At 39.6% G+C, this 15,694-nt stretch overlaps 2 protein-coding genes across 2 annotated transcripts; one reads left to right on the top strand and one right to left on the bottom strand.

The window, feature by feature from the left end:
- The first annotated feature begins 960 nt into the window (after nucleotides 1-960).
- Nucleotides 961-11,369, top strand: LOC131777586 (uncharacterized). Its single transcript, XM_059093899.2, has 13 exons — nucleotides 961-1,221; nucleotides 3,164-3,548; nucleotides 3,846-4,355; nucleotides 4,456-4,662; nucleotides 4,922-5,034; nucleotides 5,297-5,439; nucleotides 6,044-6,384; nucleotides 6,830-7,071; nucleotides 7,794-7,946; nucleotides 8,393-8,569; nucleotides 9,107-9,233; nucleotides 9,479-9,793; nucleotides 10,122-11,369. The coding sequence occupies exons 1-13, from the start codon at nucleotides 1,165-1,167 to the stop codon at nucleotides 10,187-10,189; spliced, it is 2,838 nt and encodes a 945-aa protein (XP_058949882.2). The 5' UTR covers nucleotides 961-1,164; the 3' UTR covers nucleotides 10,190-11,369.
- On the bottom strand, nucleotides 11,158-15,517 carry LOC131777606 (uncharacterized). Its single transcript, XM_059093922.2, has 3 exons — nucleotides 15,311-15,517; nucleotides 12,883-13,766; nucleotides 11,158-11,896 (listed from the first exon to the last, which is right to left on the bottom strand). The coding sequence occupies exons 2-3, from the start codon at nucleotides 13,696-13,698 to the stop codon at nucleotides 11,642-11,644; spliced, it is 1,071 nt and encodes a 356-aa protein (XP_058949905.2). The 5' UTR covers nucleotides 13,699-13,766; nucleotides 15,311-15,517; the 3' UTR covers nucleotides 11,158-11,641.
- Between the last annotated feature and the right edge of the window lie 177 nt (nucleotides 15,518-15,694).

Here is a 15,694-nt window from a genome sequence, read left to right as displayed (position 1 = left end):
ACCCGAAAAATGGAAAATGAATTCACTTCAGTGTTGTTGTTTATCTCGATAACCTTCACGCTCACACGTGCCACCTTGCAAAAAAAATTTTATCAAATGAACATTATTTTGCATAAATTAGCGTGACGTCACGGAATACGATCGATGTCAGGCTTGCTTAGACGTTCCCTTGCTTCCGTTTCACCGGGGGGGGGGGAGGGGAGGGTCAGCTAAACCAAAACCAAAACAGGAAATGGATGGTTAAGAAAAGCGGGGATTAGTATGACATTCGTGTCCCTCAGATGAACAAAAGGATGCCCTTGATAAACGAAAAATTAACTGAAACAGAACAAGAGAGAAAAGTGGCAAATGGGGGCAATGGTAAGTCCGTCGCATAATTTGCGCGATGAAAGTGAAATTGTGATGTTTGCACTTTCGCCAACTCAAATAAATGCCCTATCATCGCAAAAACGAAGACTTACATAACAACACTTTGTTTAGGAAAATACGTAAATGTATTTCGGAAACCACGCTGTTTCCCTTTCCAACTCATAGTCGATTTATAATTTCGGTCATAGCTTGTCAATGGATACTCTCAGGGGAGGGGATGGGAGAGGATGTTAGACAATTGGTTTGGCAGGCGAGTAAATTTTTTTGTATCGATTCTTTTTAAAAATTTGTTTGTTTCCTTTGTTTTAAAGTTTGTTACGCAAGAAGCTACAGTTGACTTTCACCCAACTAATTCCTATAAACTCACTTGTTGATTAACAAAATTGTCGTGCCCCATGTGCTAAAGGCCTTTTTTTCCATGATCACAAGAAAGAATGATCTTCTCTTTTGGTAGCTGTGCAGTGTAATCTTGACATCAGCCGCTCTAAATCTTCTAATTCGAAAATAAACAAATACGTCATACAGGGAAAAGCCCCCGCCACGCCTCGTTGAAACAAATTACGGAAGGTCATTTGAAATCTTCAGTACATTGTTAAGTCAGGGCTGTGCCGAAACCTTTCAGTTTCATTGTTCTGTTCTAATTTCTAAGTTATTCGAAGACAGAAAACGAAGACCAAAAGTTCCACAGGCGTTCATACTGGAAGAAAGAGGCAATCTATCATTTATTCACCTCGTTAACAGATGTAGGAGATCAGGAACGCAAGACAAATCGTCTATGGTGCAAAAGTGTTTCAAATGGCTCACGAGTTCATGTTATTCGCCTTCACTTTGATGGGATTCCACTCATCTTTCGTAAGTACTTGCTCAATATATGCCAAAATATTAAAAAACCACCGTGGTTTGACGCTAGATAATGCTCTAGAACCATCGTAATACCTGTCTGCTCGAGATACGTACATTTGATATTTTATTGAAACAACGGTAGCGTGTCGTATCGCAACATCTTCACTGCTTGATATGTGATCCGGGCTGAATTGGTTATTCAACAGCTCAGTTTACCTCATTTCGACCTGAGAACCTGATTGAATTTGGTAAACGAGTTCATTATTTACGCTGAAATATCATCATAGCCTTTCGACACGCCTGGTGGGAGTAGTCGATAAACATTTTGGTCCCACGTTTCCGACTAGGTATTTAAAGTGAAAAAAAAAACTCTGGTTCCTGTCTCGACCGAACTGAGAGGCAAAAGCGTCACACGAACGTCAACTAACGATATAGTCACGACCTGCTTATTTTCATCAATAGCCGTTTGAGCGCCTGTCAGAGACATCTCTTGATCGGTGTTGATCACGTTGCGATGCGACCTCGTTACAATGCACAGCGCAATTGAAATTGTTGTGACCACTTTCAAACAATTACTCGAAAAATTCAAGAGCCCTTGTTTTCGATTTTGGCACTGGCAATCAGGTGTAATCAAAATACTTTTAATTCACTTATCAAGAAAAATCGTTTAAATGGGAAACCACTAAATGAATATCACCTTTTCGTGATCACGGTCACAAAACCGTGACAATTTCCTATTTTTAAAAGTTCTAATTTAGTTTTGAATTTTTTAAATGAGGTTAACATCAGATTTCAGTTTTTTTTCCCATTTGCGTTATTAATTAAAAAGATGGCTAACGTATGTGCACAACACCTTAAAGATGAGTATTCTCTTCAATCGAAAGTCATGAAGCAAAACCTAGCAAATTGAAAGCAAAACTGAAAGGAAACCTTTGACGCAGAACAAGGGCACTACTGTTTCCGGACGACACGAACAATAGTGATGACATTTAATTCTGAAAATATCAGTTCTGATAGATGATGAAACCACCAATATGTGTTAAATATATTGCTTCAGAATTAAATTATCCATTACATCACTCAGAATATGTAGAGCAAAACTTTACAGGAGCTCAATGTGTTGTATTGCTTCGTCACGCGCGATTGCTTTGCTTCGCTTATCGGACTCAGTAATACGTTAGTCGTTTATTTATTGCCATACCCGATCAAGACTATAATAAGAACATCAGAATATGCGAAATTCATGGAACATTGTGAAGGCTTTTTGTCAACATATGCCTCCAAGATTCTATTTCCCGAGCAATAGATAATCATAAATACATTCTCATAGATTTAGCCGTAAAGTATTCCTTGAGTCAATTAAGTTTATTTAATCATAAATCATCATGTCATCGCACACTTGTGGTTTCCATGGTAAATAAGCTTCGATAGAGGATAACATAGCTGCGTGCAAAACAACACGTATCGTTTGCAAATCACAAACCGCTGCGCTAAGGCTTTTCTTAAGAAACAGGGCACATGACCTTTTTGCTACTAATTTTTTAAATTTTATCATGGCAATTTCAACCTAAACTGAAACCGCAAGGCCTAAAATGTGGGTAGCAAACAAACACATTTCCTAAGAAACACTAGGATTCCATTTAAGCTTTTATAAGAATCCGCTTCATCAAACGACCTTGAAATGAATCTATGTTTAATCCCAGGATCCTTGGGAATGGAGGGGGGTGGGGTGGGGGGGGGAAAGAGCGTTCGGTTGGAAAAGCACGGAAGAAAGCTGATTGCAATTTTTAAGGGTGCGCACTGCATCGCCACGTGAGAAAGTGTGTGCGAAAAACCCTTGCCCAGAAACAGGGGATGAACTCGCCTTCTAAAAACTCCTTCCTGAGAAAAAGAGATACGGACTATAAGTAATTAATTTGCGTGCCGCTTCCTTTCTAATGTCTACTGATAGTCACTGAGTGGAACAGAAGTACCGTTCTATCCGGTCTCTCCAAAGTTGATCAACTTGGCTTGTAAAAAGTGCCCGGCAGGATTCTCCACAGTGTGCAACCAAAATGAACAATCTCGTTGCGTAAAATGCGCTGAAGGAACATACTCTGAGCACGCCTCTCGCCGCGGAACATGCAAACGTTGCGCCAGATGTGGTTTGAATGAATTCGAGGTCCTTCCTTGCACTCTGACGTCGAATGTTGTTTGCAAAGAATGCAGCACATGTCCTCCTGGATTTGGGGTACTGAGGCCTTGCGAAAAGACAAAAGACACAGTCTGCAAGAGATGCCCTTTTGATAAAGATGGAATAGGGATCTATGAGGACACAGATTGCGGCAGAGGTGGAGGTGAGGGTAATCTTAGGTGTTTTTTGCGGAGAAGATTACGTATGTGCTTGGTATGATGGTTTGTGTCTACTTACGAGAGTTGACCGTTAGTTGGTGTTAATTCCGAAAAATGTTTTAGCTCTGAAGGTTATGCTTTAAGAATAGTGTGATGAGAAGGGGAAAACTTCAAGTTGTTGAATGAGAGAAGTGTAAGGGTTAAAACCAAGTGATTTTGTTGTATTACACGAGGCGATCATCATAAAATATCTTCTGAGTTATTGATTTTCCCCGGATTAAAAATTTTCTTTTTTCATATAGATTACCTTGTCCACAATAGAAGCAGACATCACGAAGAGACGAAAGACCGTGTGACTGTTTTTAGAGCTGAGAACCCTTGGGTTGATGGCAGAAGGAATCCCAAGTTTCAACACAAATTGCCGGTTGCTGACAAAGAAGCAGACGGAAAACTCATCGTACCCGGGGTTCATTCTGTAAGTCCTTCCCCTCCAAGCTTATTCTCGTCGAGGACGCCAACTGATGCAATTGCACGGGGAACATTTCTCATAATTTCTCCCGTTGATAGTTTGCCTGCGTCGTCTCCACAGACAGAGAAAACAGTTTACGACAAGCGACACCCAACAGATCATGAAGTGCAAGGAGATGATGGGAACATTCCTCAAAGTTTATCGCAGAAGACTGGTCACAACAGTACAGACACAGCGAATCCGCGTAGGATATCTTCCGTTTCGTCATCTGAGTCTCTCAACGCTAATGATTTTGGAATGGACGAAGAGCTGGAGCATAGCACAAAGTCTCCCCAGGAAAAAGGTTAGATTTAAATTCTCTGTTTCTTATGCTGTCCCTAAATCAACTGTTAGGTTCTAATTGAGTATTGTGATGGAGGTTTTGATATGTATTATCATTTCAGGAGGCGGATTTAAATTAGGTACAGAAGGGGTGGTGGGCGACAACATGGACAAGGAAATGATGCTTCCCGAGCCGAACTCTGCAAATGACCAAGAGATTTTCCCACACACTCAACACTGGCAGTGGATTGTGATTGCAGTAGTTGTTGTTGTTGTGCTAGTGGTTGCATCGGCACTCAATCGACTGAAACGCTCCAAGAAAACTAATGGTAAGATTTCTGCTTTTTAAGGAAACTGTGACTGATAAAATTCCTCTGAAGACGTATTATTTCACTGTCTCAAGAGCAATTCATGTGTCTTGGATAAAGGACTTGATTCATGCATTCAAAGCAGATTTCCATCACTGCCCTCAGTATGACAGATGTTTCCACTTCTTCGCAGGCCGAGTAATCGTTTTTGACACTAAAAGTGTCGGTCAAGTGATTTCTGTCGTTGTGCAAGTTAATATGGTAATTATTTTATCGACAGGGCGCCTCTTTGTCTGCCCCCGGTTAGACTGCAGACGTCCGCGTTGTATGACGCCATCCGACTGCTGTGATAGCACATCAATATCAAGTGCTGCAGGTTCATGGGCTGAAGAGGTGTGTCTTGATTCCGTCCGCATAGATTGACTTTAACATTTGGTCTTATTGTAGTCAGTAAAGTATGCTACCTGAAGTGCGGGAATCGCGACTGAATAAGTCCTGACTGGTTTTAATTTTGCGTCTGATTGGTTGAAGGGGTAGTACGAGTTTTCTAGACCAGTCACAGTGCAGAGTAAAACAAAACCAATACAATTTCTTTCGACACTAGAATTAAACAATTTGCTCTATTTTCACATTCACTTGCTTATGTTACTGGCAGGGTGCAAATGTCATAGGAGTGCCTGTTGACGTACATGAGTCTGATTCAAACCAACCTACGCTACACACCTTCCTGCCCTCTGAAAACACTATTGTAGCCGCTGATGTCCATCATACCACAGTATTTGATGTGTTCAACATAAGGTACGTCATCAAGCTAGTTTATTTGATGATTTGAGTCATGGAGATCAGAAAAAGGTTTGTCAAAGATCATTTGGTAAACGGGGCGCGTTGTAAAGTGGGCACAATAGTAGTACAGAGCGGAAAAAAAGGAAGTGTGATACAGACGGGTCTCATAGGCGACCTGACTCAACTCAAACCTCTACAATATCGCGTATTCTCCTCTTTCCGGTCTGATTTACCAACTGAACGCGTGGAATAGGCTAAAACCTTTGTCGTCAACTTGAAATATACTTTTTGGAGCCGTTCGCATGCTCCTTCTATTCGTCTTAGAAAAATGAAAAAAAAACATCTTGCAATTTCGTCAGTTATTTAGAATAATTACTTGACCTCGTGTTACTTATGACTTTTCATCGCGTAAACGTTTCAACCGACTGTAAGCTTTACTCAACTGTCCAAGGAGAATGCAAAATAAAAAGGTGATTGGGAGATACATTATAGTAGTTGAATGAAAAAAGTTGAGGAGTGACAAAACCTTCTGCCTCTTGTTTGAGAGAGTGCTGGAGAACGTGAGGAGGGTTTATAGCTCTAAATCTAATAACTATCAAATGCCACTTCATGATAACAGGTCGCTAAGATATCTTACTCAAGCAGAAGCCACGCTCGACAGCACTGGTGGGAAGTTGTCTGCGCCAGATTCCGATGTGACGATTGCAGTTGATAGTGGTACGGTCCCAGAAGGAACTCACCAGAAGTTTTTCTTCCGAGTGGTCTATGACGAAACCTCTCTATTGCGGGACATCCCGGAAACACCTGATAGGACGCTAATTTCCCCCGTGATTGAGTGTGGACCACACGACATCAACCTGCTCAAGCCGGTTGAAATCACTGTTCCACATTGTCTGTTCTTTGACGAGATTAAGAAAGACTCGATAGCTGTTTACAGATGTGAGCAATATTCTGACAAAGGTAAGTTCATGATCAGTTACTCCTGTATATTTCCCGTAACACATAAATATAGCTAGAAATGGTGTTTTAAACTAACGCTTGATATTAGCATATGTATTAAGAAGGTCTAAGACCATACCAATCTGAAGCTTTTCGCGCAAAAACAGTCGATGGAGCGTGGCTAAGCTCACGGTCGGAAAGAAGAGAACAAGATAACAAACCAATGAGCGTCCACAAAAGTATAGATGACTTGAAAAAAATTTAAAGAAGGAAAGAGGTGTTCTGTGATCATTTTAACTATTATGTGATGGGGAGTGGCAATATTTTTAGTCACAGCTACCGCTCTGACATTGGGATAAGTTTTCAGTTGTGCCCATTTAGACTGAATGCAGTGCTATGGATAGATCAGCTTTAAGTAAACAAAAATATACACTGCACAATTATAATTATAGTTATGTTTTTAAAGGAACAATCCAATGGGAAAAGGTTCCATCAGCATCGGAGAAAAATGGCCAATCTAAGGCATGGTTCACGGTAAAAAAAGATTCCATCCACATTAAAACAAAAACCTTCTCTTTTTGGAGCATTTTTGCATGTGGTGGATCAAAAAAGAAGAGAGCGACTGTTTTCTTCAGCAGACCAAGCCCATCAAGCGATTTGATTTATCTCAGGTTCTACATCTACAGTGATAGCGAGGATTCAAAGAAGGTAGGTGATCAGAAGGCTTATAACCCCTTCGATTTTGGATACAAAAGTTCTCAGAATTGAAGGAAGGGTGATACACAGATGCCTATCATTGCGCGTGTCTCTGTCTAAATTCGAACCCAAAGCTATCCCGAATTCGCGATAGGATAATATAACAATTGAGCTATATGAACAATTTGCAAGGCCATATACTAAATGCGTAGGTATAGCAAGAGTTTTGCATACTTCTAGGCTCAGCAATGTTCTAGACGCGGATTGTGAAGTTTGATCATTCGGGAGAAAGTAGTTCTGAAAAAGATTTTTTTCCCGTAGTATATAGTCTCCGACGTTTCGGCAATATTAGCCGGAAGTCATATTCATAGTCAACAAGAGAATATCGACAGTTGATATTCTCTTGGAGTTGACTGTAAAAATTTCATATATGGAGATTTTTTTCTTTAATTTACGCAGGTGAGTGATAAAAATGAAGGACTGTTAAACAAATCTTTCCCTCTTCCCAGATCGCTCTTAAGTTCGAGACTCCAACGCAGTTTCCTTGAGTCATGTATCTCGTTAAACGAGGACGTTATCAGATTTCATTTCAATTAAGTGCTGAATGTTGTTCTACATTCAGGCCTCATTCAGATGCATCTCTATTGAAATAATCTTAAATATCATATCAGAGACGACAAATGTTAACGATTTTCCCGTGAAATAATTGTGCGCAATCTTTTTGTATACTACAGCGAGTTGAAACACGAGACAAAGAACGTTTTCCAGACTCGTGGAAGGCAGCTAAGGAGAAACCTTGCACGATACATAATGGCGGTAACAATATCGCTGTGAAACTCACAGAGATTCAAGACGGATGGGAGCTCGACAAGACTGAAGCTATTCAGGTAACTATGATTTAATTATAAATTAGAAAAAATAATAACCACATATACGTCTCTCTTGCATGATCCCGTATGATGTTGTGTATTGAGTCAGTTTGTTGAGTAAATACTGTTTGAAACGCTTGTCGCTTCAAAGGCGAACACTGTCATGCAAATTCGTAATTGGTATTGTTACAATTTTATGGTCATTAGTTATTTATTGTTTATACGCAATGTAGGGAGAAAAGGTCGAATGGAGAGGGGGGGAGGGTGGGGGTCTCCTTTGGTGCCTGTCTAATAATTATGATTAAAAGAACACTAGTATGCTCCTTGATTCCGAAAAGACGCTGATATAGGACCCCTTTGTCAAAAAGTCTTGCTTTCGCCACCGCTTTGTACGAAAGAGAGAGGCCGTCAAAGGCTTTTGATTATAACTAACACGTGTATTTCTTTAATTTTTCTTCTTACAGACATACCCTTTCGAGATCGCGTATCGCAATGGATTTCGCTCCAATGACTCATGCGATTTTGCTGTGAAACCCACAGAGAAAAACGTTAAACCATTTTCATGTGTTCTTTGGTTCCGGCAGGAGGAAACCAACAAAGAATACACGATCTATCTAAACCCAGGCTATGACCTACGCGAGGTAACGTATCCATGTTGTCGCATAATACTCCTTCCCCAATCGAACTCTAGTAGTGTAAATTTTGACCCCAGAGGTATGGCATTCGTACTTCGGTCGCACTCGCACTCGCACTCGTATCCAGTCGTTTAACACTCGAACTCCGGTCGCCAAGCTTTCGTACCCAATCATCTTGCATTCATACTCCAGCCGCATAGCATTCGCACCCAGTCGTAAAATATTCGCGCTGCAGAGGCACGCCATTCGAGACTTGTTCTAACCACTTTCTCTATAATCGAAACAAGAGGCAATCACGTAAGGGATCAATATCAGTATCTGGGTAACTGCTCACCTGCTCCTCCCCTAACCCAAAATTAACCCTAACGTGTTATCAATTGACTGTTGTTGGGTTAGGGGAGGGGTAGGTGGGCAGTTGCCCAGATACTGATATTACATGAGCATAAAAACCTGGTTGAAAGATAAAGGAGAATCAGTTAGAAGGTAGGTGGTCATTATTATTTCTTTTTTTTCTTCTTATTTACGAACTTTCTCTGCATACAGACTATTCCCTCGTCTTCCAACGAAATCCAGCCCTCAAACGACGCAAGCGTGATAGAAGAAAGCCTTGCTTCAGAGGGGCAAGAGGAATGCGAAGGCAGCCAAAATATTGAAAACGAAACAATTACAGGTTAGAAATGTAGCCATTGTTTTTGTTATTGTTAGTTGACAAAGTTAGGATAATCCTCAAGAAATCATAGTTCGAATATGGAACATGTTGTACACAACAACACAATGTAATATCAGTATCTGGGCTTTAAGAAACAGTTCAGAGAGATGTAGCATCATTCCTTCGATACTCATGGATTGATAAATGTTCTAAATATAAGTTTAAATACAAGTTCTTCTGAAAAATGAGTTTGTTTTTTCTTACAGTGACTGCAGATGTTACAGGACATGCTTTGAGGCAAAGTTCTGCCTCGTTAGGCAGTAATGACGAGCCTGTCACAGAAAGACACTTACTTTGCGTACATCAAAGGATTGCGAGATGGGAAACAGTTCTTCGGTATCTGGGCTTGGAGAATGTCAGAATAGAAGTACTTGACGCGGAAAATAGGACAATTTCGGAAAAATGTTATCAAGGGCTCCTAATATGGATGAGAGGGGAAAGGAATGCTTCGACGAGAGAGCTTTGTGACGCCTTGCAACGCGCAGATTGTCGGGAAGCGTTGGATCAGTTGTCGAGAGAGGGTGAGTTAAATTTTGCAAGTGACGATCACTTCATCCCTCAAATTTCAAATTGATTAAATGTTTAAGGGATACATGCAAGAACTTTAAGGAAACAATGGCATTCATGATATCCGCTTCTAACGTGAGGTGTGACTCATTATTCCGGCTTACCTCGGTGTAAAAACTTTGCAATTTTTCTTTGTTCTGTCAGTGTTATGTTCCTAAGCTCTGTTGTTTTGAATTGTTTTGCATAATTGATATGTCGTAAGGTGTAAGCAACAGAAAGATTTATCATATGTACACTCTCATCTCCCAACATGACCATTAATTTGATCTTTTGTCATTTAAGGGTTAGTAAAAGAGGAACAGGCTAAAATCACAGATGAAAAAAATTCAAATAACTGGACAACTGTGTGATACGGAGCATCCTGTGAGACTCTGACCATGGATCCTAACAGTCAGTTGGAAGAAACATGACAGTGAGTTCCTCGTTTGCTTTTCGACTCAAGATTCCTCTTCTTCGAAGTCGGTGATACCAAAAAGGAAGAATAACTCCTATCTCGGCAATCGGATGAACTCAACGGATTTAAATTTCAGTAAAGAATGCCACATAAAGCTAGAAAACCTTAGAAAACAAGGAACTTTGCAAGCAGCCAACGTTTTCATGCTTTAGTTGAACACATTCGTTGAAACTTAACTCGTTCCATCGACCTATGCATGTCTCAACTCATGCTCAGGTGTGAACAAAATCTATAGACGGGGTAAGTTTCTATAGAAACTGTGGTGCCGCATCGGTGGGAGAGTATAACAAAATAATTTGGTATTATCAACTGAGTTGATGACGTAAATTGGCCGCCGAAACGGTTTCAAACCTGCGTTTCGAGCGTTAGCCCTTCGTCGGAGCGAATGGCTCTACAACGTTTTAATCTCCAATCGCACGTCTCCCTCCACTTTCGTTAAATATCTCTTATTTATGATCTTTTTTCAAGATTTTCTGATTAAAAGAATTCAAAGACTTATCAGCTTTAAAATTTCATCCATATCACAGAAATTATATGTCGTATTTCTAAAATTCTTAGTGATGCATACACGAACTTTCTACTATCATATACAAGGAACTTTCTGAAACATTTTCTTAGGTTATGTTTTTATGATGTAATACCAGAAAAATTGTTGTGTTGTAGTCTTCCGAAAGTTCCAGAATACGTTTTAAATGTATATAAGGACTCAGTCGTCGAAATAATTGTTGCTGTTGTCGGGAGAGAATGATTGTCTGGAAAGGTAAACCGAGAGAGAGCTATTGTGGACGATCGTACATTTCAGGGATATTTGAAGACAACCGTGAGATTTTGTCAGTGGTGAGCTAAATTAATTATAGTCCGCAATAGGCTTAAGTGAGTTTATTTAGGATAATTACTGTATTGCCTTAAAAAGTTTCTCCTCGGTAAGAAAATCACATGTTGATTAATAGAGTAGGTGAGTTTGCAGGAGTATAGTGTTCTTTCTTTCGACTAAATTATACTGTAATACTGGTTACATTAATCAGTCCAACTTTGTAAATTTAATGGATTGGAAATAAAAAGTTTCAGTTTTTGAACTTCAGTTTCTACCACGTTGACTTGTCATATCACATAAAAATACTCCTGTTTTTGTAAAACTCGCGTTATCAGTTTTTAATTACTGCTTACCTAATCTTACTCTAAAAAAAAATTAACTTTGTCTTATGTATCTTTCTCTTATTTAGACACTACTGCATGCATAACTGGCGTCAAAAATCCTAAAGTATTTTTAATTTCGAAATTAAACTTCTTCAGGCTTTTTTTTTAGTTAAGGATGGCAAGCTATGCACTTTTCTTTGTGTTATACAACTTAAGGTGGAGTTGACGACGGGTTTTCCAAGGTACGGTCAGCGGAACTTATTCGCTGGTGCAACGATCGCTCAGGAAATTGAATATTTGATCCCTGTCCGCTCGTGCCCTCTTCTTTCTGTGAACAGCGGATATCAATTCCTTGCCACTTGCTCTCCTGAAGACAGCCTTGCAAGGCAGTGGTAAACTCGTCACTCAAATTGATACGAATCGTCTTGTTCCCGTCATGCAGTTGTGGCTGATTCTGATTGCTTACCTGAAAAATGACAATTTAATGAGTTGTTATTATTTTACGTGGAATTGTCAGTTTTTAAGAATGCTCATCATCGATTCAAGAGGAAAGTTTGTATTCAGAAATAATAATTTAAGTAATTTTGACTTAAATAAGGAATTTTGACACATCAGAAGCATCTGAAATTCTGAACAACGAAAATTGATTTTCCTTACTGGTGATAGGAAAACACTATAAAACGAATCACACTCCAGAGCTCCATTTCCTAGAAACGTCGAAATCAATCGGAGTTTTTCAAACTTCACCACGCTTAGGAGCGGGAAAAGAAGTTTGAACATCAACCTTTATGCTTCAATACAACTGATTATTTTTCTTACACTATGGTTACATCATAATCTGTGATACACTATTCCTTTATTCAGTGTTTAAAAGGAATACATCGCAGTGATTTTTAACAAAATTCAGCTCACAGGGTTTAATTTTCAGCTTTGCAGGATGTCGGACTTTGATGGGTCAATAAACAAGATCGACATCTATGCAAACCTCAGGAGTGTTTTTGATTTAATATACCGTGGCCAGGATAACTTCCTTGCTTAATTTAAACCTTTAAACCTTAAAAGAAGTCGGACCTTAAGCAGTAAGACAGTAACGCCGAGGAAGACGTCAATTAAAAAATGGCTGATGTGTTTAACGTCTTATTTGGCGCCACACGTCACTTTCAGCATAATTTTTGTGAGCACGGTTGAGTTCCAAATTGAAACTTACATAATTTGTCGTCGGGTGTTCTTTTTTTTTTGATCACGTAAATTTCGGCAACTTCACATTATTGTGTGACAGAGGAAGGCTAAGAAATCTACAAAGTTTTAAAACGTACGTGCTGGGCTATTGTCATGCCCACTACATTTTTTGTTTTGCAACGTCCTCCTTCTCGTTGCCGTTTGCTAAAGGTCTTTAAAGTGTAAAGGAAAACACCTTCAACTGCTGCGAGCCACCTTTGTATGAAATCTCACCTGGCCTCCACTTTCAACTGCTGCAAAAGGAGATTCTCTGTTGCCATGGAGTCCAGCACTATCTGATGTCCCAGATGAACGGCTTGGTAGAACGGAGACGTGAACTTGCAGATTATCAGCTCTCCCGTTGGGTCCGCACCTTGACGAATCATCTTTCTTCTTCAAATAGGTTTTAATTTCACCATAAACGATCACGAAGACACCCAGAAGGAGCAGAGCGCTTACAAACAAAACGCCCCCAATAACCTTTGAGCGAATCGCTGCCAGAACAGTATTCTTTTGATAATTGTCGGGGATGTCCGTAATATCGCAGTAGCCGGTGAGTGTATCATAATCTGGACCAACGTGAGCGCAAACGTAGTAAAACGTCTGGAGAAAACTAAGTGACAGCCACATTAAGGGATACAGAAGGGAGAAAATTGCTGACAAGGCGACCTTTACCAGGTTCCAGTCTCGCCAGCGAACCATGCAACGAATACAGTGTTCGGCGTGAGAATCCCAGTCGGTACGCCCATCATAAAAATTACAAGCACATTTGAGCTCGTAAAGTTTCTTCACAGCTTTCCATGGAACGCTATCGTTATCTCGACGGAAGTATGCGAAAAATGCGACCAGAAAGGTGCTTAGTGACGGGAACAGAAACATGATGGTACCATAACCAGTCGGCCATGTGCAAGGGCAGGTGTAACCTTCTTGCCCGTAAAAATTTTGCTCCAAAAACAACTTAAAGGATACAATCAGCAACACCAGAAATGCTCCATGCCATCCCAGAATTCCTGCTAAGGAGAGGAGGGCCAGTTTCACCGGTTGAGCCATATTTTGAAGGTTAACTTCTTGCAAAAGTTTATATTCTCTTGCTATCGGCCAAAGGTAATGACGTAAACCTATAAAAATTCAAGCAGCAAAAGAACGGATCAGGATTCAGGATAGGCCAGTCAGAGAATTCAAGGAAGGAGTACTGGTATGTCGAGGATATTGTGTTACTCTTTGATAAAATAATTTTATCTCTAATTTTACCTTTTAAATCTTGATTTCTCAGGCGATTGTAGATCATGTGTACTATATGTAAACCCAAGATTCCTGTGGTCCTTTCACTTCTTTTTGTTTGTCTGTTACAAGACTTTTTTTTGTAGTTTCCAATCAGCTCTTCCTCATGATTGAAAACGAACCCTTCCCGAGGTTTTATTCATGGTCGCTTAACGACTATGACGTTTACTTTGGAGCCTATCTGAAATCTATCTGAAATTAACTTTAGGATATTTTTTTTACTATTTCTGATTTTTTTAATGATTTTTTATTCAGTCGTATCGTAAATCATACTTTTTAACGTCGATGCGTCGGAAAAATGCGGAAGACAAGGACAACTCAGAAATGTAGTCAGTTCAAGAAACAAATTTCATAAACGACCAAAAAATTCTCAACTCATTTCTATTTTGAAAGCCTACTCCCAAAAAAAGGAGATTGTTGACCGGTCTGTCTGTATTTAAATACTGTTAGTGGATAGCATTCCCTTTAGTTACTTGCGTGACTTTGAAAGTAATTATTCAACTTGTCGTGAAGTCAGGTAATCGTAACTATCACAGGATCAAATTAGATACGATAGTCATTATCAGCAGCTTTCGTTTTCTACGAAATCATATTTTGAAATGATTTTACGAAATTTGTCATGAAACAAAATAGCCCGGGTTTTTACTCAGGTAATTTACGCCTTGAATAGCGAAAGTAGATTTTTAAGTCATCAGAAATGTGCCTCAGAGCAAGGTTTTGATTTCATACACGAACACCGAAGTTCCACGTTTACATTTATCAATAGCAAAATAAACATTTACAGCTAGTCTTCTTTCTTTGGATGATGCTTATCAAAACTCAAAACGTTTGTTTAGAAAAATGTGCAAGATCGTAATTCACTTTGGGCGTAATTGTTTATACATTAATTTGTTTATAAAGATACTTTAGAAGCTCCGTGATGAAACATAAGACAAATTTATTTTGAACAAATAAGATTCAATTTTAGAAAATCGTAAGCTACATTAAGCAAAGTAATAAGTATTTTGGTGAAATTTTAGTTCCCTAGGTAGTTTTAGCAACCCAAGTGAAAACACGCCGTGAAAATTTACCCAGCTCCAGACAACTTAAGCGATCTAGTTGGAACGAGAGGTTTCATAATCACCGCCCTATTATTAGCCTGGATATCGCTCGCAGAATGCAGCTGTATTGAAAAATTCTGATGACCCATGACATTTGGATCAATGAAATGGCTCAAAATTAAATATTTTATAACCTTCGCTCGCAATTCCCAATGTATGAACGACAAATGTCAACTATCCACGTAGACATATACTTCCTGTTTTCCTCGCGTGACCGCGTGGCAGAGCAACATCTATGGTCCAACTTATAAGAGAACTAAAGCATAAATTGAAAGTTTTACCGGTTCTGATGTCTTTCAGTATCTTTAGGCTTGGTTTCCAAAGAAGCAATGTCTCTCCGAAGACAGCAAAGTCCGGGAATTTTCAAGATCAGCGCTGACAAGTAAGTTGGATTAACAACTCAGGAATTCGCTCACAAAGGACGCCCAGACTGTGCTCAGGTTTACTAAAGCACCAACTTAGCAGTCCGGGCCATACACAGTTATGTCTACACCATGACGTCATGAGACATAATGTCACGGTACAATTTTCAAAACCTAGGCTGGCCCCACATTTCAGTCCCACATTTTTGTCTCTTATATTTATGGCCCTTGGGACCCAGTTCACTTTATATATCACATAAAGAGCTTGGTACGGTTGAGGACACGCATGCTATCACGGCTACA

Source organism: Pocillopora verrucosa, chromosome 8 (assembly GCF_036669915.1).
Source record: "Pocillopora verrucosa isolate sample1 chromosome 8, ASM3666991v2, whole genome shotgun sequence".
In the NCBI taxonomy this organism is placed as follows: domain Eukaryota; kingdom Metazoa; phylum Cnidaria; class Anthozoa; order Scleractinia; family Pocilloporidae; genus Pocillopora; species Pocillopora verrucosa.
This window is presented reverse-complemented; position numbering and strand designations above follow the sequence as displayed.